Source organism: Tripterygium wilfordii, chromosome 20 (genome assembly GCF_013401445.1).
Source record: "Tripterygium wilfordii isolate XIE 37 chromosome 20, ASM1340144v1, whole genome shotgun sequence".
NCBI classification, from domain to species: Eukaryota; Viridiplantae; Streptophyta; class Magnoliopsida; order Celastrales; family Celastraceae; genus Tripterygium; species Tripterygium wilfordii.
The window spans coordinates 1,828,309-1,855,850 of NC_052251.1; the positions used below are offsets into that span (position 1 = coordinate 1,828,309).

At 38.3% G+C, this 27,542-nt stretch overlaps 4 protein-coding genes and 1 pseudogene across 5 annotated transcripts; 3 read left to right on the plus strand and 2 right to left on the minus strand.

Annotated features, from left to right (window-relative positions):
• The first annotated feature begins 332 nt into the window (after positions 1 to 332).
• LOC119987076 (flavonoid 3',5'-hydroxylase 1-like) lies at positions 333 to 10,260 on the plus strand. Of its 2 annotated transcripts, none has more exons than XM_038831812.1 (2): positions 333 to 1,397; positions 9,384 to 10,260. In XM_038831812.1, exons 1-2 carry the CDS (start codon positions 348 to 350, stop codon positions 10,005 to 10,007), a joined length of 1,674 nt encoding a protein of 557 aa, XP_038687740.1. In that variant the 5' UTR covers positions 333 to 347; the 3' UTR covers positions 10,008 to 10,260. The 2 variants fall into 2 exon arrangements, with proteins under 2 accessions (XP_038687740.1, XP_038687741.1); XM_038831813.1 differs by lacking the exon at positions 9,384 to 10,260 and adding an exon at positions 1,485 to 2,314.
• A 3,302-nt stretch (positions 10,261 to 13,562) lies between these two features.
• On the plus strand, positions 13,563 to 16,029 carry LOC119986789 (flavonoid 3'-monooxygenase CYP75B137-like). The gene is made up of 2 exons (XM_038831470.1): positions 13,563 to 14,609; positions 14,885 to 16,029. The coding sequence occupies exons 1-2, from the start codon at positions 13,695 to 13,697 to the stop codon at positions 15,503 to 15,505; spliced, it is 1,536 nt and encodes a 511-aa protein (XP_038687398.1). The 5' UTR covers positions 13,563 to 13,694; the 3' UTR covers positions 15,506 to 16,029.
• Positions 16,030 to 18,247: 2,218 nt separating this feature from the next.
• Positions 18,248 to 20,229, minus strand: LOC119986741 (annotated as a pseudogene).
• A 1,821-nt stretch (positions 20,230 to 22,050) lies between these two features.
• LOC119987532 lies at positions 22,051 to 22,863 on the plus strand. The gene is made up of 2 exons (XM_038832463.1): positions 22,051 to 22,223; positions 22,326 to 22,863. The coding sequence occupies exons 1-2, from the start codon at positions 22,051 to 22,053 to the stop codon at positions 22,861 to 22,863; spliced, it is 711 nt and encodes a 236-aa protein (XP_038688391.1).
• Positions 22,864 to 24,703: 1,840 nt separating this feature from the next.
• LOC119986500 (labd-13Z-ene-9,15,16-triol synthase, chloroplastic-like) lies at positions 24,704 to 27,097 on the minus strand. The gene is made up of 2 exons (XM_038831073.1): positions 26,138 to 27,097; positions 24,704 to 25,807 (listed from the first exon to the last, which is right to left on the minus strand). The coding sequence occupies exons 1-2, from the start codon at positions 27,080 to 27,082 to the stop codon at positions 25,184 to 25,186; spliced, it is 1,569 nt and encodes a 522-aa protein (XP_038687001.1). The 5' UTR covers positions 27,083 to 27,097; the 3' UTR covers positions 24,704 to 25,183.
• Positions 27,098 to 27,542: the final 445 nt, after the last annotated feature.

Below are 27,542 nucleotides of genomic sequence, written 5' to 3' on the forward strand. Positions count from 1 at the left end.
TTTAATAAAAAACGAGGTATAAATAATGTTATCTTTCCTTATCCTCTATCACGCGACTTCACATTAACAGGTACCATACTCTAATTTGTTTTTAAAGGATGAGTGAGATGTATTTAATAAAAAATGAAATATAAATAATGTTATCTTTCCTTATCCTCTACCACGCGACTTCACATTCACAGGTACCATACTCTAATTTGTTTTTAAAGGATGAGTGAGATGTATTTAATAAAAGAACGAGGTATAAATAATGTTATCTTTCCTTATCATCTACCAGGCGACTTCACATTCAGAGGTGTCATGCTCACATCACTATGCAATAAAGCCAGTCAATAGCTTATCAAGCAATGCCTGTTATCTTCAAAGATGATCTATCCCATACTCAAGTAGGAGGGGATGTTAATATATTTTTTCTGATACAATCGCCATCCCCTCACACATACAAGAAAAGCCCAAACATGTTGAGCCAACTAAACTATGAGAAAGGTCAAATTTCCGGAGCAATTTTGGCCATTCCAATCCTGATTATTTCAGTACTGTTATTGATCTTCTTGATCAAGAAACCAGGAACCAAAATCGCTCCTCTACCACCAGGTCCTCGAGGATTCCCAATAATCGGGTACCTCCCTTTTCTTGGTACCCATCTCCACCACACATTCACAAAATTGGCACAAATTTACGGCCCCATCTACAAGCTCAAGCTCGGGAACAAACTATACGTTGTGATTAGCTCTCCATCACTTGCAAAAGAAGTGGTTCGTGACAAAGACTCAATCTTTGCGAACCGAGACCCACCAATCTCAGTAAAAGTTGTAGCCTTTGGTGGAAACGATGTTGCCTGGTTACCGCACGGTCCAGATTGGATAAAGATGCGCAAGGTGTTCGTGAGAGAGATGTTGAGCAATACAAGTCTTGACGCTTGTTACAGTTTGAGAAAACAAGAGGTGGAGAAGAGTATAAAGAAAGTTCATGACAAAGCAGGTGAGTGTCTGGATTTTGGTGAATTGGCTTTTGTGACTTTAATTAATACTATGATGAAGATACTGTGGGGAGGAACATTACAAGGAGAGGAGGGGACTAAACTCACAGAGGAGTTTCGGAAGGCTGTGGCGGAATACATGGTGATAATATGTGAGCCAAATGTTTCGGATTCTTTTCCGGTTCTTGCGAGATTTGATTTGCAGGGTGTAGAGAGGAGAGCCAGAAAAATAGGGGTTTGCATGGAAGAAATTGTTAATTCTATAATCAAGCAACATAGGAGCTCCAATATTGCTGTGAAAGAAGATGGAGCAGGAAATAAGAAAGGGAGGGATTTCTTGCAAATTGTGCTAGAGCTTCAAGAACGTGACGATCCTGCTACATCAATTACCATGAACCAAGCTAAGGGCTTGCTCATGGTGCGTTTTCTCCTTCAATTAATTTTACTTTTCTAAAAAAATTCAGTGATGTACGTTGAATTCCTATATATATTATCTGGCTTGCAGGACGTTGTTACCGGTGGAACAGACACAACATCAACCATGGTTGAGTGGGCAATGGCAGAGATAATGATGAATCCAAAGATAATGAAAAAAGTCCAGCAGGAATTGGATCAAGTCGTCGGTGTGAACAACTCTGTTGAAGAGTTCCACTTGCCCAAACTACACTATTTGGATGCTGTAGTGAAGGAAACAAGTCGCTTGCACCCTGCACTACCAATGCTAGTACCACGTTGTCCAACCTCGTCTGCCACAATTGGTGGATTCACCATTCCAAGGGGTACTCAAGTTTTCTTGAACATTTGGGCTATCCAAAGAGATCCTGAACATTGGGACAACCCCTTAGAATTTAGGCCTGAGAGGTTTTTGAATGGTGAAGATTGCAAATTAGATTTCTCTGGTAATAATTTTAAGTATCTTCCGTTCGGTTCTGGGAGGAGGGTTTGTGCTGGGATTCCTTTAGCAGAGAAGACGCTGATGTATTTGCTGGCTTCATTGTTGTATTCTTTTGACTGGAAGTTACCGGCAGACGAAGAGCTAGAATTATCGGACAAATTTGGGCTTGTTGTCAAGAAGGCGAAGCCTTTGATTGTTATTCCAACGCCACGGCTTCCCAATCCAGAGCATTAAGTTTCCAAGACTTGTTGTCTCGAAATAAGGTTAGCATTTGATGGTTACTTTTTCGCCCAGGGACCGAGATATTATAATCTTCGAATATCATGGCTATTTTTATTTTGTATGCTGCTACAAATAGCTTCTGTATATTATTATCACCTTGTTGGTTTCTTCTGGCTTTGTATTGTTGGTATAAAAGCATATGATCTCCCGTTATGTAATTTTGCTCTTATTTGTGGTGCTTAAATTCAGCTTATCATAATAAAAAAAATGTTAGCATTACACTAGAAGGTCCTAAAGAAGGTAATAAATTGGCAGTTTCCACTATCTGCCATCTGGGTCTGGAGCAAGAATGTGTGCTGGGTCTAGCACAAGTGTTTAACTTGCAAGTAATATAAGAGGTATATAATGAACAGGAATAATAAATGCAACAGGATAAGTAAATAATCAAGGCAACAAGGAAAACTGTAAAAGTATAGGGAAGAGAGAGCAAACACAGCGGTTTAAAGTGGTTCGGAGCCCTCCTCCTTTCACTATCCAAGCTCACCAGCTTAGGACTTTGAATCCACTAAGGATGTCGTTTTACCAAGTGCATCACGCAAACTTACACAAGGGTTTCAAGGCCCCAACCTAGAGATTTCAAGCCAATTTTCAAACTTTTACATTGGGGTTTTTGAAGTAATCCCAAAAACCTTCACAATCCTCACAAGGATGGTGTATCCAGTTAAGGGCCTTTACAAGTGTTTGACTAAGGTTTTCTCATGTTTACAGCAGCAAACTAGGAGAACAAAAATGATAGCTCACGGGTAGGATGAAAAATAGAGTTTATGAGAGCTTTCTCGGATTAGAATACAAAGGTAGAGCAAGCTTTTATTTGCACACGGGAAGAGTGTAGAAGATGATGGCTGATTTTGCTTTGACAACTTTGATGTATGGCTCTGCTATATAGGGCAGCAACTTGTCCAACAATTACGGTTTGATAGAACCCTCAAATTCTCTGCTCTTCAATCTTGGAAAATTTGCTTCATAATTCACTCCCATTTGATTCAGCCTATAACCCCACGTTTAGCTCTTCCAAATAGGAAATGTTAATCTTCACTTTTGACTTTGATTCAGCTCCAATCTCCTTCAATCACTCACACGCTTTTGTCTCTTCAAAGTAGGAAATAAGCTGTCTTTAAATATCTTCCCAGAATTGCTGTCTGTTTGGCACAACGGGTCCAGCGCTTATACAGCGGAAATGCTGTGTATTTTTTTTTTCAAAATTTTTTATGTGGATCCCACAAATGATTACACTTTTATTACTTTTTTAATAAATATTGGGCCCCACATGCATTACAACATTAATTTCTTTTACTTTTTTTATTAATATTTGCAACATTATTGTTTATTTTAAACATTTTTAACTTAACACATTAATTTATCTTAATTAATTTTACATAAATAATTATTATAATATTTAAATTTTATACTTAACATTAATTTTATTAGTAAATTTTATTTAATAAATTAAATGTAAGAATAATAAAAATAAAAAATTATTATAAAATCATTATATTTAATATTTAATAAAAATAATTATTTTATTAGTTTTATTAACAAAATTATATTTATTATTTTAAATTTAATGACAAAATTTGATATAAAAATTATACAATCTAATATTATAATACTTTAATTCAACAATATTTCCGCTAGCATCAATTTTTAGTTCACCAAACACCTCACAACATATTCCACAGTTTTAAGCTCAGCATATTTCCCACAACATTTCCTTTAGCATTGAAAATCAATCTATCCACTCTACCAAACACACCATTGGAAACCAGCATCAAGTATGATTTTCAGCTTGTCTTGATCAATATGAAAACTCGTTGGATGTTGGTTAGTAATGGGCCTACTTTGGGCACAATTAATTGTGGGACCCACGTTCTATGGGACATATCCAAGATCGAGTACGTATATCTCGGAACGTACTACATTTATATTGCAAAAATCAATATCGAGTGAATGAGAAATTGATCCCAAAAGTATCGACATGAAGTAGGGAAAGTTGGTGTTAGGAAACTCAAATCCCACATTGGAAAATATAAACTCATGAGTGGATTTAAAAGTGCTCCCCTTTTTAGTATAACGTTTAGGCCCAAGGGCCTCAAAGTTTTGTGATGGGAAAGACTATGGTGGGCCTTGGGATGGGCTATAGGTATGTTATTTCTAAGATAAACTTTAGTTACATCCATAACTTTATTAAATATATCCCTCATTAAACGAACTCCTCAGAATTGTACATTTTTATAAATACGCCCAAATTACACTAGATCTGTAACATTTTCAAAGTACACCCCAAGAGCATAAAAGCGGAGGACAAATTGGGGTAGAGGAGAAATCAAATGTCCCAGTTCAGCACAAAATTGAACCTGCCAAAACACATCAAGCTAGTGAAAACCATAGCAATCAAAAGGAAAGAATGAAAGGGAAGCAGAATAAAACCGATAATTTGAGCCAATCCATCCATATAATATCACATACGCAGAGCACTTAAGAAATCAAAGTCTTCTATATATCGATGAAATCACTATCAATTCCAAAGAGAAAACATAGGCAGACCATCCAAAATAAAGTCCGAGAGGATCAACGCAAAGCAAAAATCAGAAAATACTCAAATAGATAAATACTTGGAAAACAATTTTCAAACAACAAGAGATACAAGATCTGTGATAAGGAAAAAGGCAAATGAACAGATTAAAAACTCATGCAAAATTATAAAGTCATAAAATACATACAAAAATTCCAAACACCTTCATCCAATAGTAGAAGAAAACCCGAGATTTTGGAAACTTAATAAAGTAATCGAACAATTGCATATAAAAGAAAGATATCTTTTTGAGAAGTTGAAGGGAGTTATGAGGAGAACTCACCGGAGCAAAACCCCTTACAACACTGTTATGTACAGTGCAGTACTGAATCAAGAAATGAAAATAGCGCTGCCACAACTTAGATCGAACCAGAAACACAAGGGGCAGCCAAGCACCGAATCTAGGGCTCGCGTACATGAGAAGCTGAGACGAAGACAAAAGGAGCTCAAGAACTGATTTTTACCATGGATATGGGCCATGGGGTGTTTTCAGCTAGGTTCTAAAAGAATACATGGTCAACGTGAAGTCAACTTAAGTCGGGGTGTTTTTAGTAAATTTGGGGTGTGACTAAAGTTTACCTATTTCTAATTGGGTGGTCAATATTGATAGTTGACAAAGTCTAATATACTTAACTGTTACCATTTATCCATCGTTTCCCATCACCACATCTTGATTTCCTCTTCAATGAGGTGCAAATTTCCTCTACATTGTGATTGTCTACTCCTGGCTACCTGCTTTCCTTTGCCATGAAGATTTGAGTCCATTGTTCTGACATCATCTTTTAATGCACTAATGGGAAGATTTTGTGTTTCCACCCTCTGATTTAACAATTTACGTTGCTCGATCTCCCCATGCTGTTCTTCCCAACTTTCTATATACTATCATGTTTTCAGCGCATCACTGCCAAAAGTGTCCTCAATCTTTCTATTATGATTGAAGTGAGCATTCTCCATTGAAAATCTTTGAAGGAGTAGTCTTAGGGCCGTTCGGTGCATTCTATATAAGCAGATGCATAGTATTTATACCACTTGGCATAGATTAATTTTCTGTTGAAATGAGCTTTTGTGTAGTATGCTCATTTTGAAGTATCTTCCTTGTTAACTCTTTGCGGTATTATAATTAACCCAGAAAGGGATATATATATATATATATATATGTGTGTGTGTGTGTGTGTAGGTTCTCTACCCTTTGAATTTCCTTTGTCCTCTTGTTTGTACCAAAAATGACTTTCAGTCATGTTATGACACGTGGCAATATGGGTCCACCATTGGATGCTCTCAACAGATTAGCAGACGACACGTGGCAAACCTAAGAGATTTTATATTTAACCATTTGTTTATTTTGTAGAGACTGTGATCTTGTGTTTGCCTGAAATCATAATTAGGCGGATGGAATCAGCATGTCTGAAGATACATTGTCCAAAAAGGCCCAAATTTAAGGATTTATCTTTGGAATTGTTTTCTTCTATAAAGGAGTGGGTTGTTAGCAACTAGACGAAATTTTAGTAGGATAAGATTGCAGCAAGCTAGAAGATAAGGAGTTTGAGGCCCATACGCTCTTGATTTTTCTCAAACATGTTTTCAGCCACTACACATCAATTGAGAATGGAAATTGATCTTCTCTTGCACTTTGACAAACAAGTCACTTTCCCACGATCATCCATCAAGGGCGATCAAAGATGACAATCACCAGTGGTCCACCTACTATTAAAGGGGAGTCTAGGCAGGTAGTTGAGGAGCAAATCAACAAGCAGTATCCAATGATCTATCACTTCTTGTTGTGTCAAGGTCATACCTAGAAGGCAGGAGAAGTCGACCACCATTACATATCAAGGCTTATAAGAATAGGCAGAAGCATAAATTGAAGATACTCCACATCAAACACAAACTCCGCGTCTACAAACTTTATTGCGTTTACTTAGCATGACTGCAATCAATCCTTTTTAGCCAAGTTTATCTTTGTTCAAGCCTCCGTTTCTATAGTCTCTGTGGCTATTATACATTCCAACTTTGTATTGTTTTCACCAACTCAATTAAAATAACTTTCCATTCCTGTATTTGTCTTCTATTTATACTTTTCTTGTGTGACACTTAGTAATTTTAAATCCTTTTCAAGAAGACATCTTGGAACCAACAGTTTTGTATTCTCAAATTGCACATAATTCATCTGGTATCAAGTCAGATTGGTGCACAATACCCTATCAATTCTTTGGAACGACAACAAGTTTTGGCACGCTCAAACCCTATAAACTCATTACATTAGATCCCGTGTTGAGGAGGACTTTCAGCTCTCGTATCCCCAAGACTATCTATATGAAAGGTGCTCCTGTGGTTACCATGTATCTTGTAGGTAGCTTTTCCAAGATTGGTACTCTTCAGGGTCAGATCTAGTCAGATCTAGAAAAGGGTTGGAGGGGGGCTTGGTTAGTGGTAGAGCCATGAAATTATAGGAGGGAGGCAACAAAATTGACGAGGGTGCCCCTAAAATTTTTAGGGTTAATTATTGATATGACATCGAAAAGTAGTCAAAAAAATCCATATATTTAAGAAGATAAAATTAAAAATATACAATACCCTGCATATGAGCTTATCTTCCCATTTTAATTATTTAAAAGGATAAAAAGTTCAACAAACTCGAACCAATATGCCTTTTTAAATGAAATTCCTTCACAAATGAGAACCTGATGAGTTCTTGAATATTTCAGAATTATCTCAGAAAACATACAAACATCAAACTCAATAAATATATTTACATATTTTACGATAAACAAACCAGACCATTCAAACTCCTTGATATCCCAAAGAAAAGAAAGAAAGAAACCTAAAATCACACAAACAAATCTTTAGATATGGGTTTTTTATGGTATACTAGTAATTTTTTTTTCAAATTTGAGGATGGGCTTGAGCCCACCCTTGGCTAACACTCTGCATTCTCTCCCCTGTTCAAGGTAACATTCTGAAAGTTTTTTTTGTAAAAGCATCTCAGTTCCCCAATCAATTTAGGGTTATTTTTAGATGGAGGAGAAGATGAGGTGTAGTTTTCAATTATTTTTTAAAATTTAATTTCTCCTACAAAATTACACATAATCACATTCACATTTAAAAAGAGAACAATTCTTTGACTTTCAAATGGTACTTCGGTAGATTGATTACCCAAAAATGAGAACATAGTTTGCCCCAGTTAACAAAAGTGAATAAACTTGAATGTTAGAGTTAGGTACTGGACTTGGAATGGTTTAAAACAAAAATGGAACACGGCTCAATGACAAATAACAGACAAGTCCAAATTAGAGATTGGAGGGAGACTACTCTTTGATGAGAGGAAAAGTCGTCACCACCGCAGTTACACCAACTCCCTTCACACGCAGTTGCATATCGACCATGGGACTTCACATTCCACAGCTGTCATGCTCACATTATCTTTGCAATGAGTCGGTCAATAGCTTAGTGTTTTTCTTTTTATTTATTTTCCAAAGGAATAGTCATAATTGTATACTTTTCTACGTAAATCCTTTGTTTTCAAAGAAAATGGGTACTCTTATGGCTCAAGTGGGAGGGGAGGTTATCATATATTTTCTGATACAAATACAATCCCCTCCCCCTCACACATGCAACAAAGCCCAAACATGTTGAGCCAACTAAACTATGAGAAATATCAAATTTCCGGAGCAATTTTAGCCATTCCAGTCCTGATTATATCACTGTCATGGATCTTCTTGATCAAGAAACCAGGAACCAAAATCGCTCCTCTACCACCAGGTCCTCGAGGATTCCCAATAATCGGGTACCTCCCTTTTCTTGGTGCCCATCTCCACCACACATTCACAAAATTGGCACAAATCTATGGCCCCATCTACAAGCTCAAGCTCGGGAACAAACTATGCGTTGTGATTAGCTCGCCATCACTTGCAAAAGAAGTGGTTCGTGCCAAAGACTCAATCTTTGCGAACCGAGACCCACCAATCTCTGTACTAGTTACAGCCTTTGGTGGAGACGACGTTGCCTGGTCACCGCTCGGTCCAGATTGGATAAAGATGCGCAAGGTGTTTGTGAGAGAGATGTTGAGCAATACAAGTCTTGACGCTTGTTACAGTTTGAGAAAACAAGAGGTGGAGAAGAGTATAAAGAAAGTTCATGACAAAGCAGGTGAGTGTCTGGATTTTGGTGAATTGGCTTTTGTGACTTTAATTAATACTATGATGAAGATACTGTGGGGAGGAACATTACAAGGAGAGGATGGGACTAAACTCACAGCGGAGTTTCGGAAGGTTCTGGCGGAATTCATGGTGATAGTAGGGGAGCCAAATGTCTCGGATTTTTTTCCGCTTCTTGCAAGATTTGATTTGCAGGGTGTAGAGAGGAGAGCCAGAAAAATAGGGGTTTGCTTGGAAGAAATTGTTAATTCTATAATCAAGCAACACCAGAGCTCCAATATTGCTGTGAAAGAAACTGGATCAGGAGATAAGAAAGGAAGGGATTTCTTGCAACTTCTGCTAGAGCTTCAAGAAAGTAACGATCCTGCTACATCAATTACCATGAACCAAGCTAAGGGCTTGCTCATGGTGCGTTTTCTCCTTCAATTAATTTTACTTTTTTGAAAAAATTCAGTGATGTACGTTGAATTCCTATATATATATATTGTCTGTGGCTTGCAGGACGTTGTTATTGGTGGAACAGACACAACATCAACCATGGTTGAGTGGGCAATGGCAGAGATAATGATGAATCCAGAGATAATGAAAAAAGTCCAGCAGGAATTGGATCAAGTCGTCGGTGTGAACAACTCTGTTGAAGAGTTCCACTTGCCCAAACTACACTATTTGGATGCTGTAGTGAAGGAAACAAGTCGCTTGCACCCTGCACTACCAATGCTAGTACCTCGTTGTCCAACCTCGTCTGCCACAATTGGTGGATTCACCATTCCAAGGGGTACTCAAGTTTTCTTGAACATTTGGGCTATCCAAAGAGATCCTGAACATTGGGACAACCCCTTAGAATTTAGGCCGGAGAGGTTTCTGAATGGTGAAGATTGCAAATTAGATTTCTCTGGTAATAATTTTAAGTATCTTCCGTTCGGTTCTGGGAGGAGGGTTTGTGCTGGGATTCCTTTAGCAGAGAAGACGCTGATGTATTTGCTGGCTTCATTGTTGCATTCTTTTGACTGGAAGTTACCGGCAGGCGAAGAGCTAGAATTATCGGACAAATCTGGGCTTGTTGTCAAGAAGGCGAAGCCTTTGATTGTTATTCCAACGCCACGGCTTCCCAATCCAGAGCATTAAGTTTCCAAGACTTGTTGTCTCGAAATAAGGTTGGCATTTGATGGTTACTTTTTCGCCCAGGGGACAACATATTATAGTCTTAAAATAATATCATGGCTATTATGCATGCTGCTACAAATAGCTTCTGTCGATTATTATCATCTTGCTAGTTTCGTCTGGCTTTGTATTCTTGGTATAAAAGCATATGATCTCCTGTTATGTAATTCTGCTCTTCTTTGTGGTGCTATAAATTCAGCTTTTCAGCATAAAAAAAGTTAGCATTACACTAGAATTGTTGCAAATCGGTTCCCTCACAAATAATCACAGATTATAAAACAATATAGATAAGCAATCGAAAAGAGAAAGAGAGAAGAAGAACACAGTATTTACGATGGTCGACAATGTGCCTACGTCCTCGAGGTTTGAGGGTTGTTTTAAATATAGGAAATTCCTTAGTACATTCGGTTAGGGTTTTTAACACTTATATACCAGCTACCTAAGTACTCGAAAAATACAACTTTATTCCCATACAAACATAACCATTCCACATCGGTACATTCGGCATGGGATTGTTGTCAAGAGATAGCTGTCTTTCTTTGAATGAAGACACCATGGGATGCCTTAAGGATAATGAAAGTGGATAAAGTCATGAGATGAGATAGAATTTCAATTAAAGTGTGCATATGTATTATGCATAGGAGATGTATGTATATTATGTCTCACTAAACTATTTAATCAAATTATTTAAACTCGTAGGATGAGGGTTGAATGGAGGAGGAACACTATATTGTCTATATACAAGAACAAAAATGATATCCAAAGTTAGTGCTATTTATAGGAGCATCGAACTAGGCTTAGACTCTTGGGATTGGGCCTCCATGTCCTGTGGGCCCACGCTAAGAACTCTTCTTGGGCGGCCTGTTTCCGGCATCAAGATTCCTTTTGATTTTCTCATAAACTCGTGATGATGTGGACGACTTAACTATTGAATGTTTGCCAAAACTAATTTGGAATTTACCTCCTTATTTTGAATTAATATTTTTTTTATGACAAGAAATCATCTATCTGTTTTTTTTCCTGGCAAACTCTGAAATTTGAATATTCGTCCATTGTCTCAAGTATTTTGTAGAGTGACAGAAAATGTTAATATAAATAGTTGAACTTAAGTTAAAGGGTAGTGGAAAGTGACAGAAAATGTTAACATAAATAGTTGAACGTAAGTTAAAGGGTAGTGGAAAGTGACAGAAAATGTTAATGTACTTTGACGATGGCCCGATCCACCTTTTCTTTCGACTTCTTATGATTTTGAGTTAATTAGCAATATGTCACTCAAAACAAACTTGTATTTTAATATGTCCACTCTTTATTTTTTTTCAACCTATAATATTCATAGTAGATAGGATATATTCCATTAACAATAAATAATTTAAAATATCTTTTTTATTGACCAAAATATCCTAAACTCTTGTTTTATTTGTAAATTTCAACAATCAAATATCATTTTTCTAACGTTAATGTCATTAGACAGTCATAACTCACTCATTTGAGCTCTGATTAATACGATTTTTTGTAACATTTGAAAGAAGACTCTAATACCTACAGAATTGTGCTTAATACATTTTTAGAGATTCGAACGTTTCAGGAATCCAATCGAAGTTCAAAGTTTGCACATCGGAACATGTGTTTATGACGTCAGTGTGTTCGAATAGTCATAACTCACTCATTTGAACTCCGATTGAGACGATGGTTGTGGTGTTCAAAAGAAAACTACGAGACTCACATAATTGTGTTCAATATATCATTGAAGGTTTGAACTTTTTAGAGGTCAAATCGAAACTCAAAGTTTGTACATCAGAGCTGCGAATCATATAAATACAATTATGTAGTCAACTAATTTGCACTAAACAAAAATGATAAAGATATCTGTACTAAGTTTATCTACACTATCTATTATGTAGTATTTGTTGTGATTAGTTAGTGTGTATTGAAATTTATCTGTATTTTTAAAGGTTTGTTTAATAAAAGAAAAAAAAGTCATAATTTAATAGATTATGTCCTTGTTAATAATTTTTTTTAGATTGTTCTTATTGTGTTCTTATTGGTAATATTGCCTCTTCTATTTACATATATGAAGTATGTCAGAACTAATGCTTTGCTTGGATTGTAAAATGAAGAGTAGAGTAGAGTTACTAGAGGGAGAGTTAAGTGAGGGGGAGTCATGGGAGGGGATTACAAAATGTAGAGTTTGAGAGTTAAGTAAAGGGGAAAGTTCCCCCTACTTAACTTCAATTAACTCTCCTTATAATCCAAGCAATGTGGACTTACTCTACCCTCCTTAACCCTCCTCACTTAACTCTCTAAAACCTCAATCCAAGCAAGCCCTAAAGATGCCTTACTCTACGCCAACTCCCTTCATAGAATGTCCTTTCTTGAATTCGTCTTCACTAATTAACAATATATTTTTATAATCAGTTGCATTAACAATTCTCCCTCCATTTCTTTATCATCTGGTGACGATTTTCACAGGTGTACCCTGTAGTTGCCAAAAATCGTGTGGCCCCATTGAGCCATGTAGCGACAAAACAAAACAAAACAACCCAAGTCCATGGGTCTAACCAACACACTAAGACCCATTCTAAAGCCCACATGCGACCTTTGAGTCATTGTTAAATGATGTAACAGTCACGCAAAGCATGTCTGACACTAACGACTAATATCTTCTTTGGATATTTACTTTGTTGTATTCAGAGTAACTTTTCCTTAGACATGAACTATGTTTTGAAGTGTCTTTACCGTATTGGCGCCCGTACGATGGCGCTGCCGTGACGAAGGCGTTGGCATGTCCGAATGCCAACCCATCATATGGTCATTCCTCATTGGAGCATCATCCAATCTTGTTAAACAACCAACATTCGTGGATGTAACAAGTGCAGATCCCTAGGTATGACTTTCTGCCATACAAATATCTATTCATTAATTGTTGCCCACAATACTATCTATACCCCGATCGACACATGTCACAGTCACTTCACATGACTCTATATCCTTATCTTACTTTTTGTCTACCAACCCTGACACAACCGACATACTTGACTTTCGTTCTCTTACACTATGCAGTCCTATCCAATAGGATACAAGAGGACAACACAATTCATGAGGTCAATCCTTACTTTCATATAAATACTCTTCTCCTACCTTGGAGAAGGGGATCGATTCCAGAACATTACAAGCTAGAAACCAAAACTTTACAAACCCTCATTAAAGATACTCAGACAAAACACTTAGACCATCGCCGGTCTTCCACCTTCGATCTATACTAACTTGATCATCGGAGCCTCTACGACTGGTACCCCCAATCCGGTCAAGGAGCTTTCACGGGTGTTCTTGATGTGACGTTTGCAGGATTCAAATGTGTAAACGAGTCTCTCGAAGATAAACATTAACTATTCAACGATTGTAGAATTTACCCCTACATACCCAAGATTCCTTCCTCTCCACCATAAAAAAAAAAAAAAAAAACAGTTGCATATTATGCTTCCTCCTTCTCCCTTCATTTAATTATTATGTAGTGACGATTCTCACAGGTGTACCTAAGATTCCTTCCCCTCCACCATGCGACTTCACTAATATGCCTTCTTGTTTTCACCTGCAAATGAGTTTATTATAATTGGACTCCTGCTTCCACTCTGTATTTCTTGTCCCAAAACAATGGCACCCGTCTTTTCTTACATTCACAATCTTATCAGCAATGATATTCTTTCTCTTCTATCTATAGTTTTCTTCACAATTTTCTTATTATACAGTGCCACCAAATGGTCTAAATCCAAGAACAAGTCCCCATTATTACCGCCAGGGCCCATCGGCCTTCCGTTGGTTGGAAGCTTACCTTTTCTAGACCCGGAGCTCCATTCATACTTCGCCACCCTAGCCCGTTCTTACGGTCCAATTTTCAAGATCCGGCTCGGGCTCAAGCTTGGCGTCGTAATAAGCTCCCCAACCCTGGCCCGTGAAGTGCTCAAGGACCACGACATTACTTTCGCTAATCGGGACGTGCCGATTGTGGCCCGAACTCTGACCTATGGCGGGACCGATATAGTTTGGACCCCCTATGGGCCTGAGTGGAGGATGTTGAGGAAGGTCTGCGTCCTCAAGATGCTTAGCAACACCACTTTGGACTCCGTCTACGTACTCCGTCGTAGGGAGGTCCGAGAAACCGTGGGCTATCTATATAGTCGGTCCGGGTCACCGGTCAATTTTGGGGAGCAAGTATTTTTAACGATACTTAATGTGATTACGAGTATGATTTGGGGTGGTACGGTGAAAGGTGAACAACAAAGGGCCAGTCTTGGTGCGGAGTTTAGGCAAATGGTGGCCGAGATGACCGAATTACTTGGTAAGCCCAATATTTCAGATTTTTTTCCGGGGCTCGCCCGGTTCGACTTGCAAGGCCTGGACAAGAAGATGAAAGTTTTGGCCCAAACTTTTGACCGGATCTTTGATATGATGATTGATCAAGGACTAAAGATGGATAAAGAGGGTGGTAAGGATTTCTTGCACTTTCTGTTGCGGTTCAAGGATGAGGAAGAAGCACTCACCATGTTGCATATGAAAGCTCTGTTCATGGTATATACTAATTTTTCTACATCACCAAGTTTATTTTTTAATTTACTTCATTACTTTTTTTGCATACATGGGACCCGTAGTCATTGCATATATTCCATGAAAAATTCATGTGTGAGCTCAAGACTCTGAGAAAAATTGAACGGGAGAGCAAATTAGACCCCGATGGGAGAGCTTGACCACCAAACCCGACTTTGTTTCATTATTTGATTCAACATATATAGTGTTCGCAACATAGCCATATAATGATTGTGTGAATAATGTGAAATTTTTCGTAGGATCTGATCGTGGGCGGGAGTGATACATCTACCAATTCAATGGAATTCACAATGGCAGAAATCTTAAACAACCCGGAGGTGATGGCAAAAATCAGGCAAGAACTGGATGCAGTGGTTGGCAGAGACAACATTGTAGAAGAGTCTCACATACAGAAACTGCCATACTTAAATGCAGTAATGAAAGAAAATCTCCGGCTGCACGCACCGATACCGCTGCTAGTCCCTCACTGCCCTAGCCAAACATGCACCATTGGAGGGTACAGCGTGCCAAAGGGTTCTCGTGTGTTTTTTAACGTTTGGGCTATACACAGAGACCCTTCAGTTTGGGAAAACCCATTGGAGTTCAAGCCTGAAAGGTTCTTGAATAGTAAAATGGACTTTAGTGGGAATGACTTGAGTTATTTCCCATTTGGGTCAGGCAGGAGAATTTGTGCTGGTGTTGCAATGGCTGAGAGAATGTTTGTGTATTCTCTTGCAACACTTTTACACTCTTTTGATTGGAAATTGCCACAAGGAGAGAAGTTGGATCTCACTGAAAAGTTTGGGATTGTCTTGAAGTTGAAGAATCCTCTTGTTGCAGTCCCAATTCCCAGGCTATCTGATCCTAAACTTTATGACTAGCTAGGCAGTTAAAGAAGTAATGGAAGTTATGATCTTTTTTGCTTTCTTTCAATGGCTAGTGTTACAACTTAAGTGCTTGTCTATCGATCAGCCACTATAGGCGATCGAGCTCCTGTCAAGCACTGTCTCATGATTGAAGTGTCAAAGAAAAAAAAGAAAAAACATGGGGGTCGCATGGGACCTGCATGAAGAAAAAAAAATTTGTAGTAAAAGACGTCTTGTTTTTTATGTTGTTTTTTCTTTAGTGGTGGATGAGCAATTATGATTGTTTTTTTTTTTTAATTATTTTGTTTCTTTTGCTAGTGGAGAGAACTGAATTACACGCGATAAGGGAGGGATTAAAAGTTGTATCTGAAGGCCAGTTGAGGAATATAAATATACATTGCGACTCAAAAAGAGCTTTGGCAAAGGTTAATATGAAGGAGACTATACTCACTAAGGATGACAATGTGATTATGGAGATAAGAGAGCTAGAGAAGACGATGTTAAACACTCAATTCACGTTTAGGCCGCGGTCTACAAATAATGTGTCTAACGCAATTGCTCAATTTGCTTTAAATAGTAGCAATGTATATATGTGGAAATCACCTTTTGAGCCTTTTTAGCTTGAGGAAACTGTAATGTCGGATATTTTGTCAGCAGTCTATTTAATAAGATACAGACTTTCATTTTTTTTTTTTAAAAAAAAACTCCCCTCATATGATATCCTTTCTTGAATTCGTCTCCATAATCTCTTGGTCTTAATTCTATAGGTATTCATTTATTTATGAATATTCGAATATACTCTAGCACAATACAATAAATGAAAAAATTAATTAAAAAAATTACAATGTTTCATAACACAATCATTCGAGAAGCCACTGAGTTCACTGCTATGGTCTCCTTCTCCCCTCCTATCAGGCATCACCCAAACCCAGACAGGGAGTGTTGGGGTCCGTATACGAAGTCGACGCTGACAACGATTGGTTTTCGAATCTCCCCTCCAGTAAAACCTCCCATTCTAGTATACAAGTCAGACATCATAAGGTGAATTTCTCTAATTAAAGCGGATGAGGATTACAACCATAGCCAGACCCAATTTCACCCAAGTTCTGAGCCAATCTTGGGTTTCTCTTGTTGCTGTTGATTATCCTGATTGCCCTCATTCGTCTCCTGGATTTCTGCATGCAATCTTGTAGTCTTGGTGCTCCTCTGAATGTACTCATTGGTCCCCTTCTGAACAGAGCCCAATATGAGGTAGATAATGCAATCTCTTCCAAACCCAACTTGGGATTTGACTAAGATTGTTAGGCAGATAACTTTTCAATGCTTCGAGGAGAGTATTGGGTGTTGAAAAGGTTGCAAACGGGGGTGTAGTTTCGTGCTTCTTTTTTGTGAAATTCGTCAGTGCTCTAGCTAGGTTTGAATTTATTTGTTTGTTCTTGATTTTTGTAGATCACGCCATTGCCTTTGGCGTGATCTACAAAAATTGTTGGTTAACAATGGCGTAATTGAACAAAGAACACTAATCACGTCATTTTTGCTGTTGTGATTGAACAAAAAACAATCACGCCAGTTTGAATGACGTGATTGCAAGAACAATGCACTAGTCACGCACTCACGCTAGGGATGACAACGGGTCGGGTACCCTTCTAATTAGTAAATATCAAAACCGTTTCTATTTAAGATACTCTATACCAATACCGTTCCAAACCAATTTAAAAAACCATTTAAATTTTCAAACCTGAAACCATTCCATAACCGTTTACCATCGGGTACCCATTTACAATTTAACTTTTAATATTTTTATTTTTTTCTTTAATGATTATATTAATATAAATTAATATTGAGTATGATTTATATTAATTATGATTTTATAATTCAAATTAGTCTAACTTATAGTTTTATTAATATGCTTCTATACATATATACGTTTTAATATGCTTTATCATGTTATAATTTAGTATACCTTTATAAATGATTTATAATATTATTACTATAATGGATCTTTTTATTAAACGGTTCGGATACCCTAAACCCGGCACCAAAACTCAAACCCGACCCTAAGCCATGACGGGTTTGAAAACCAAAACCGTTTTCAAAACCTATAGGATCAGTTTTCGGATTTTAAACGGATCGAGTACCCTATGGATAGTACTCTGATCAATTTTTTTTTGTTATTCCTAAGTCACGTCAGTCATACTGACCTGAAATGCTATTTTGATAATAACTTTCATACCAGTGTTATTCTAGTGTATAAATTTATAATTGTACCCAAACTGCTATTTTGGTCAAAAAAAACTCAACCTTGTCTTCATTGACAATCATGTCTATCTCCTAAACTTCCAAGACCCACACGAACTCCAAGACCCCAACAAAATCTCCTCTTCCTCTTCATTCCCCTTCTTTTTCTCCATCTCATCTCTCATTGATCTTGTAATCAAGCAATTGCAGAGAGAAGCTCTCGCGTATGCTTGTGGGTTCTCTCATCTTGTACGTGAGACTCGGCTGGCTATGCTTGTGGGTGAGACTCGGCTAACAGTGGAGGAAGGATGCTAGGGGTATCAAAGAGAAAAAGCCCAGCGTATAAAAATACTCTCATTTCACGAGCGTTTGTTTTTGGTAGCCGGGCGTTGCCCAGCATTTCCCGCTGACGAGACGCTAAGCATACGCCATACAAACGGGTCCCAAATCTTTGAAATCAAGTTGGTATTGCATCGCCTCACATGGAAGCCAGAAAGAAATACCAACAACTCGGTCCCAGACTAGTAATTATAATATCTGATGGATTAAAATTCATGCAGAAGACAATAAAACAACAGTGAAAGGTACTTCTTTAGAAACTTCTAGTGTAATGCTAACATTTTTTTTCTTTTGATAAGCTGAATTTATACTATTATCGCAAACAAGAGCAGAATTACATAACAGGGGATAACATTAATTTTTTTATATCAAGAATAAAAAGCCAGAAGAAACCAGCAAGATGATAGTCTTGGAGACTTAATGCTCAGGATTGGGAAGCCGGGGTGTTGGAATAACAATCAGAGGCTTCGCCTTCTTGACAACAATCCCAGATTTTTCTGATAATTCTAGCTCTTCGCCTGGCTGTAACTTCCAGTCAAAAGAATGCAACAATGAAGCTAGCAAATACATCAACATCTTCTCTGCTAAAGGAATCCCAGCACAAATTCTCCTCCCAGAGCCGAACGGAAGATACTTAAAACTATTACCAGAGAAATCCAATTTGCAGTCTTCACCATTCAGAAACCTCTCAGGCCTAAATTCTAAGGGGTTGTCCCAATGTTCAGGATCTCTATGGATAGCCCAAATGTTCAAGAAAACTTGACTACTCCTTGGAATGGTGAATCCACCAATAGTGGCGGACGAGCTTGGACAACGTGGTACCACCGGTGTTGCAGGGTGCAAGCGACATGTTTCCTTCACTACAACATCCAAATAGTGTAGTTTGGGCAAGTGGAACTCTTCAACAGAGTTGTTCACACCAACGACTTCATCCAATTCCTTCTGGACTTTTTTCATTATCTCTGGATTCATCATTATCTCTGCCATTACCCACTCAACCATGGTTGATGTTGTGTCTGTTCCACCACTCACAACGTCCTGCGAGCCACACAAATAGGAGGTAACATAATCGAGATACTAAGTTGACGTACTCCTCAAGATGATATGATTGAGGACTTCAACGTACATCGAAATATACTTTAAATCAAATAGAAACAAAATTAATTAAAGGAGAAAACGTACTATGAGCAAGCCCTTAGCTTGGTTCATGGTAATTGATGTAGTAGGATCGTCACTTTCTTGAAGATCTAGCACAAGTTGTAAGAAACCCCTTCCTTTCTTATTTCCTACTCCATCTTCTTTCCTAGCAATATTGGAGCTCTTGTGTTGCTTGATTATAGAATCAACAATTTCTTCTATGCAAACCCCTGCAAATCAAATCTTGCAAGAACCGGAAAATAATCCGAAACATTTGCCTCCCCCATTATCACCATGAGTTCCGCCACAGCCTTCCGAAACTCCTCTCTGAGTTTAGTCCCCTCCTCTCCTTGTAATGTTCCTCCCCACAGTATGTTCATGATAGTATTAATTAAAGTCACAAAAGCCAATTCACCAAAATCCAGACACTCACCTGCTTTGTCATGAACTTTCTTTATACTCTTCTCCACCTCCTGTTTTCTCAAACTGTAACAAGCGTCAAGACTTGTATTGCTCAACATCTCTCTCACAAACACCTTGCGCATCTTTATCCAATCTGGACCGTGCGGTGACCAGGCAACGTCGTTTCCACCAAAGACGACAACTTTTACTGAGATTGGTGGGTCTCGATTCGCAAAGATTGAGTCTTTGGCACGAACAACTTCTTTTGCAAGTGATGGAGAGCTAATCACAACGCCTAGTTTGTTCCCGAGCTTGAGCTTGTAGATGGGGCCATAAGTTTGTGCCAATTTTGTGAATGTGTGATGGAGATGGCTACCCAGAAAAGGAAGGTACCCGATTATTGGGAATCCTCGAGGACCTGGTGGTAGAGGCGCGATTTTGGATCCTGGTCTCTTGATCAATAATATCCATAACAGTGAAAAAATCAGGACTGGAATGGCTAAAATTGCTCCGAGAATTTGATGTTTCTCATAGTTTAGCTGGCTCAACATGTTTGGACTTCGTTGCATGTGTGAAGGGGAGGGGATTGTATCAGAAAATATATATAGCAATTAGTAACCGCCCCTCCCACTTGAGCCGTACGAGTACCCATCATCTTTGAAGATAGAGGCATTCCTTGAAAACCAAGGATTTACATAGAAAAGTATACAATTATGACTATTTCTTCAGAAAATAATAAAAAGAAGGGATAAGTATCAGGAAAGTCTGTCAACTACTAAAAAAAAATGTCATTTGAGTCTCTAATCTTTTTTTCGTGTCAAACTAGCCCCTCATCTTTCAATTATGGTCCACGTTAGCCCTTCCCTCAAAAAATGCTGACGTAGACCTCATTATCTGACACATTACTTTATTTTGTATAAAAAAATGTAAAATATGTATAAAGGATGACATGTCATAGGAAAAGAAAAAATACCTAAATTAAAATGTTAAAAACCCTAATTCTCTCTCCCATTTCTCTCTCTTCCTCCTCTTCCTCTTCTCTTGCCTCATTTGCTCATCCTCCTTCAATCAGATCCAACCCAAACTTTTTACCCAAAAAAATCTACAATTTCTTAAGTTTCAGTCATGTGAATAACAACTACCCTGCAAATGACAACAACGAATCAAATCTAAGGTTATAAGATGCTCTTCTTGGCCTTGAAGTGTCATCAATTTCTACGGATTTTTGGGTGCCAAGTCCTGATTACCCAAGACTTGATGAAGGCAGAATCAGGAGCTATTGACTATGTTCTTCGAGAATCTAGCTATTTTGCATATCCCTTTGTTGTGGAAGGAGGGATGTCACTTGCTCTAGAATCTGCTCTTACTATTGGGATAGGTCTGAATGAAGTAAATTTTCCTTATTAAATATAATGGGTACTTTGAAAATGTTCACATGAAGAAGATCTAGGTGGAAGGAAAAGATGAAGAAGATGAAGTTAATTGATAGGTGTCATTATTTAATTGGCCATTATCATGTGCATGTCATATGAATTCATTAAAAAAAATCAAAATTACACACATTAGTTTACGACCATTATGACGGAAAAGTGCTCTAAGGGCTTCTTTGAACCAATGCTGGAAGATTGGGGACTCAAATGACCTTTTTTTGATAGTTCAGGGGTCTCCCTCATATTTATCCCTAAAAAGAAAAAACACTAAGCTATTGACTGGCTTATTGCAAAGTTAATGTGAGCATGACACTTGTGGAGTGTGAAGTCGCATGGTCGATACGCGACTGTGTGTGAAGGGAGTTAGTGCAGAGCAAGGAATCCTCGGTTCTGACTTACTTGACATATATAATTTGAACCGCAAGAACAAATATTGATAGGTCACCGCCTCTTTGTTTTTTAATATCTTCCCGTCTAGGAGATTTGTGATGCAGCTCACACCCAACTAAGCCCTGGCGTTCATGACGTGGACAACACTAAACCAAAGGATGACCCTGGTAATATGGGAAGGACCACGTGACGATCAAAGACTTATGTCCTCCTTTTTTTTGCCTTTGCGTGAAGGGTTGCTTCTGTTTTAGCTTTCCTCCTTTTGTTCTCTGACAAATGGTGTTTATAGCCATTACTTAATTTACCTTTTGTTGTCTTTACCTTCTTATCTATTTAAGGGTTTCTCTTGTAGCCGTCCAGGCAGTTGATGAATTTGTAACAAATCTTTCGAGAGATCTTAGAAGTAGAATCAGTTTACTTTTATTTGCAAAGATCCATTAAGGTTATCTTTTACGACTCAGTATTATCCTCCGATGATCTTGTAGCCTGCTATTCAGTTATTCTTCTCTCTTCACTCAGCTACTTTGACTTGTCCAGTTCTTACGGGGACTGCACCAAGTGGTATAGAAGACAATCGGATCCTCTATGTGGACTCGGAGTGGTCGGCCTTACTTGGCTTCCACCATGTCTGCTCAAGTCAATGACGAGGCTCTACTGGAGCTTAGCCAGCAGATTCAAGCTTTGGGAAACCAATTCCAAACTTCAATCCAGAAGGGCTCGCAACGTCTCGATTTGTTGTCTGTCGACGGAAGTGACAAACCTCCACTTCGCATGCTGGACCTGACAGCACCTCTACTGTAGGGGGCAACCGCCTCACACCTCTGGAGGAGCATACTCCCTCTTCCTACCACAGTGTCGACTGTACTGGCTCATACCACCTGGACACCATGTTCCAACAGCGTCGAACTGACCCCACAGACGATGTTAAGCATCTCATTCGTGTGGACGTCCAAGAATTTTGGGGTGACCTCAACCCCGCTACCTTTCACGACTGTTGAGGATTATTTTCGTTGGTACAAAATGCCTAATAAATGCAAGGTCGATTACGCAATCATGAAATTGAAGGGCAACGCTCGCATTTGGTGGCTGAATATAGAGGAACAAGCCTTGCGTTTGGAACGGCCAACGATTTCTGAATTGGCTGAGATGAAATTTCGCCTCAAGGAGAGATATATGCCTACTGATTATATGCCTCAAGGAGATGAAATTTCGCCTCAAGGAGAAATATATGCCTCAAGGAGAATTTGTGCTGGTGTGGCAATGGCTGAGACAATGTTTGTGTATTCTCTTGCAACACTTTTACACTCTTTTGATTGGAAATTGCCACAAGGAGAGAAGTTGGATCTCACTGAAAAGTTTGGGATTGTCTTGAAGTTGAAGAATCCTCTTGTTGCAGTCCCAATTCCCAGGCTATCTGATCCTAAACTTTATGACTAGCTAGGCAGTTAAAGAAGTGATGGATGTTGTGATCTTTTTTGCTTTCTTTTAACTTACAAGTTTGATGTTATCGTATTTATCATGTATTATACACCTGTCTTGTAATTTAAAATAAATAAATTTGTCTGGCAAATTCCACCTGCTGTTGCTGACAGAATGCCTGTCTATCGATCAGCTACCATAGGCGATCGAGCGCCTGTCAAGCACTGCTCATGATTGAACTGTCAAAGAAAAAAAGAAAAAACATGTAGGGTCGCATGGGACCTGCATGAAGAAAAAAAAGTTTTGTAGTAAAAGACGTCTTGTTTTTTATGGTGTTTTTTCTTTAGTGGTGGGTGAGCAATTATGATGCAGAAAGTATAGAAGTTGGATGGATGGTAAACAATTTTTCCCCTTTACATGGTGACGGTTTCTTACCTTAATTAATGCTAGTAATAATAATAAATCACTTGATTAAAGCAAATAAAGGTCTGTTGTATTTTCTAATTAATTTATTTTTTGTTCTATTCCTTTAGGTGAATCCAACCCTATATAATAAAGATGATCGGACTAGACTTTTTATTTACACAAATGTAAGGATTATATTATGGGTGATAATAGTAACTTTCAATTTTTTTATGTTATATTAGACCCTTCTCTAAAATTCATTTATTAACTGCGCTTGTTTGTTTGCTTTTGATTTGATCTATAGACAGCTGCGGCACGGTGTTTGAACTTACATTGTGATATTTCTGTCGATTCGGTTATTAACCCAGTGTCTCAGAGGGGGGGATTTTTATACGTTCAAAGACTTCTAATTTATCGGGTAAACAATATTCCTGTCACATATATATATATATATATGTATGTATGTATGTATTCGATTTTCTTTGCTTTTATATTCTATTCAAATCTAATGTTACTAGTTTCATGATAGGATTCACCTAGCTGGAATTGGTGGCTTGTACTTGGCCCAAAACGAACCGAACTGAGGTTTTGACCAAACCATATTTTCACTACGTTGACAAAGGTAGCTACCTATGTAGAATGGGTTGGAAAAGCATACAGTCCACCCAACATTCCTAGTCCTCCCATGGGTACTGGGGAACGTGTGTATGGAGAAAGGGAATGGGACGCATATTGCAGCAGGATTGGTACTGTAAATGAAAATTATGTGATCGTTAAAGCTACAGAGACATCTCCTTATGTTGACATTCCAGACCATTATCAAGTTCTTGATAAGGGCTTTTATGTCAGATGTATTTGTGAGTCCAAAATGCTCTCTTTTGAGCGTTTAATAAATGAAATCTATTTAATCCAATCCGAATTATACACAATATATATATATATATATAAGACAAAAAGGTATATTTCGTCTCCTAACTATAAGCGTGGTTTCATTTCGTCCTAATCTCTCTTTTTTCTAATTTAATGTCTTAACTATGAAAAAGTACATATTTCATCCTTCAAGTTAGTTTGAGGTCGGAAAAATATGATATTACACCTATGTGACATATAAGAGAAATTCAATTTGTCAAACTACACGGATAATTTCAATGATATATTCTTAAGGTATTTAAATTTGAGACTTTTAATCCCTGAAATTAAATCCTTAAATCAAACCCCAAAACCCAAAGCCCCAAATTGAATCCCCAAATCAAACCGCAAAGCCTCAAATTGAGCCTTTGTGGATTCCCAAATCAAAACCCCAGAGCCCAAATTGAATCCTAAATTAAAGACGAATCAAACAAGACCAACAAGATACAAATCAACATCATGAAGAATGGAGGTTATGAGATCATCTTCGAAGAGCTTCACTTGGTAATTGACAATGAAATTGGCGCTGTATGGGCAGAAGGACTCAAACCAAATCCACTCTCACGCTTGCGTGATTTGAAACCAAACCATCAATGAGTTTGAACAAGCATGACAAAAGAATCATTACAGTCATCGTGAAGCTTTGAACCAACAACTACAACAACAAACCATGAACAAAAATCGGTTATCTTTTTTGCTGCAGTTTTTTTTTTCCTCCCAACTTCATCTGTCATTCACAACTTGAGTGAGAATGTCATTCTTTGACTGGTTCGTTGTACATCTTGAAATTATGCTGCCAACGGTGTGAAATCGAGTAGACCAGAGAGTTGATTGCGCGAGCTGCGAGCACACACGGTGGGCAGGCAATAAATTGAGACCAGATGTGAGTGTGAGCATATTGTTGATGTTTTTATTGTTTTAGTCTTGTAGAAACCAGGTATAAGGGATCAACAAGAATTTCAGGGCACAAGATAAAAAGATAAAGGATAGCAGCATACAAAATAGCTATGATAGTCTTGGAAACTTAATACTCTGGATTGTGAAGCCGCGGTGTTGGAATAACAATCAAAGGCTTCGCCTTCTTGACAACAATCCCAGATTTTTCTGATAATTCTAGCTCTTCTCCTGGCGGTAACTTCCAGTCAAAAGTATGCAACAATGATGCCAGCAAATGCATCAGCATCTTCTCTGCTAAAGGAATCCCCGCACAAATCCTCCTCCCCGAACCGAACGGAAGATACTTAAAATTATTACCAGAGAAATCTAATTTGCAGTCTTCACCATTCAGAAATCTCTCAGGCCTAAATTCTAAGGGGTTGTCCCAAAGTTCAGGGTCTCTGTGGATAGCCCAAATGTTCAAGAAAACTTGAGTACCCTTTGGAATGGTGAATCCACCAATTGTGGCAGACGAGCTTGGACAACGTGGTACTAGCATTGGTAGTGTAGGGTGCAAGCGACTTGCTTCCTTCACTACAGCATCCAAATAGTGCAGTTTAGGCAAGTGGAACTCTTCAACATAGTTGTTCACACCAACGACTTGATCCAATTCCTGCTGGACTTTTTTCATTATCTCTGGATTCATCATTATCTCTGCCATTGCCCACTCAACCATGGTTGATGTTGTGTCTGTTCCACCATTCACAACGTCCTGCGAGCCACACAAATACGAGGTCACAACAATATCATTTTGATTTAACATATTTGGTTTTTGGGAAGTTCAATAACGTCCTTAATAGTTATTGGTTATGACCTATAACTACGTACTTGGGTGATAACCTAATTGGTGAGTCTCTCAGGGGTCAAACCGTATAGACTCAGGAGGTCCCGATTTCGATTCCCACTAGGAACAATATACCCTTATGGCTACGTGCTGGTTTAGGTGGAAAACCCCAAAAAATTGCTAATAAATTAAATTCAAAGCACCTCATTGATCAAACGATTGTGAAAAGAACAAACTAAGTTAAAGGAGAAAACGTACTATGAGCAAGCCCTTAGCTTGGTTCATGGTAATTGATTTAGCAGGATCGTCACTTTCTTGAAGCTCTAGCACCAGTTGCAAGAAATCTCTTCCTTTCTTATCTCCTGATCCATCTTCTTTCACTGCAATATTGGAGCTCCTGTGTTGCTTGATTATAGAATCAATAATTTCTTCAATCCAAAACCCTAACTTTCTCGCTTTCTTCTCTACACCCTGCAAATCAAATCTTGCAAGAACCGAAAAGAAATCGGAAACATTTGGCTTCCCCATTATCACCATGAGTTCCGCCATAGCCTCCCGAAACTCCGCTGTGAGTTTAGTCCACTCCTCTCCTTGTAATGCTCCTCCCCACAGCATCTTCGTCATAGTATTAATTAAAGTTACAAAAGCCAATTCACCAAAATCCAGACACTCACCTGCTTTGTCATGAACATTATTGATACTCTTCTCCACCTCTTGTTTTCTCAAACTGTAACAAGCGTCAAGACTTGTATTGCTCAACATCTCTCCCACAAACACCTTGCGCATCTTTCTCCAATCTGGACCGTTCGGTAACCAGGCAATGTCGTTTCCACCAAAGACTGCCACTATTGCTGAGATTGGTGGGTCTCGGTTCGCAAAGATCGAGTCTTGGGCACGAACCACTTCTTTTGCGAGTGATGGCGAGCTAATCACAACGCCTAATTTGTTCCCGAGCTTGAGCTTGTAGATGGGGCCGTGAATCTGTGCCAATTTTGTGAATGTGTGGTGGAGATGGGCACCAAGAAAGGGGAGGTACCCGATTATTGGTAATCCTCGAGGACCTGGTGGTAGAGGAGCGATTTTGGTTCTTGATTTCTTGGTCAAGAAGATCCATAACAGTGAAATAATCAGGACTGAAACGGCCAAAATTGCTCCGGAAATTTCATCTTTCTCATAGTTTAGTAACTTTAGTAGGCTCAACATGTTTAGGCCTTGTTGTATGTGCGAAGGAGAGAGCATCAGAAAACAACCCTCTCAGTCTCACTTGCCAGTTGCCACGATATAACAACTGTTTATAATGACGTGTAGTGTTGCTACTATAGACAATTAGGGATGCTCACCCAAGTCAAATTGTGTGGGCTGAATCGTATGCACCACGTGTGTTTTGCCAGCCAATGAGAAGGGACACTACTAGGGATGCTCCCACAAGATTTCTATGTTTAGAGCATGATCATGATCCGGATTTTAAACTAGACAATAATTTTGTATTTGAGTCTAAATTTCGAACATTTAACTTATATTTAAATTTATATTTTTGTGATATAAAGTTATAAATTAGTTTGTGGCTTGGTTAAAAAATTGACCCCAAAACCCAGGTAGGGCTTGGCTTTGTAGCATATAAAGTTATAACCTCCATATAAAAGTCTTACCCGTGGTTGGATCA

Excerpts from the sequence above, each read along its gene's own strand:
- LOC119987076 (XM_038831812.1), top strand. The coding sequence starts at position 348 with ATGCCTGTTATCTTCAAAGATGATCTATCCCATACTCAAGTAGGAGGG. Across the intron at positions 1,398-9,383 it reads AAGCTAAGGGCTTGCTCATG|GACGTTGTTATTGGTGGAAC; the intron begins GTGCGTTTTCTC and ends TGTGGCTTGCAG.
- LOC119986789 (XM_038831470.1), top strand. The coding sequence starts at position 13,695 with ATGGCACCCGTCTTTTCTTACATTCACAATCTTATCAGCAATGATATT. Across the intron at positions 14,610-14,884 it reads ATATGAAAGCTCTGTTCATG|GATCTGATCGTGGGCGGGAG; the intron begins GTATATACTAAT and ends AATTTTTCGTAG.
- LOC119987532 (XM_038832463.1), top strand. The coding sequence starts at position 22,051 with ATGTCTGCTCAAGTCAATGACGAGGCTCTACTGGAGCTTAGCCAGCAG. Across the intron at positions 22,224-22,325 it reads GACCTGACAGCACCTCTACT|CGTCGAACTGACCCCACAGA; the intron begins GTAGGGGGCAAC and ends ATGTTCCAACAG.
- LOC119986500 (XM_038831073.1), bottom strand. The coding sequence starts at position 27,082 with ATGTTGAGCCTACTAAAGTTACTAAACTATGAGAAAGATGAAATTTCC. Across the intron at positions 25,808-26,137 it reads AAGCTAAGGGCTTGCTCATA|GACGTTGTGAATGGTGGAAC; the intron begins GTACGTTTTCTC and ends TGTGGCTCGCAG.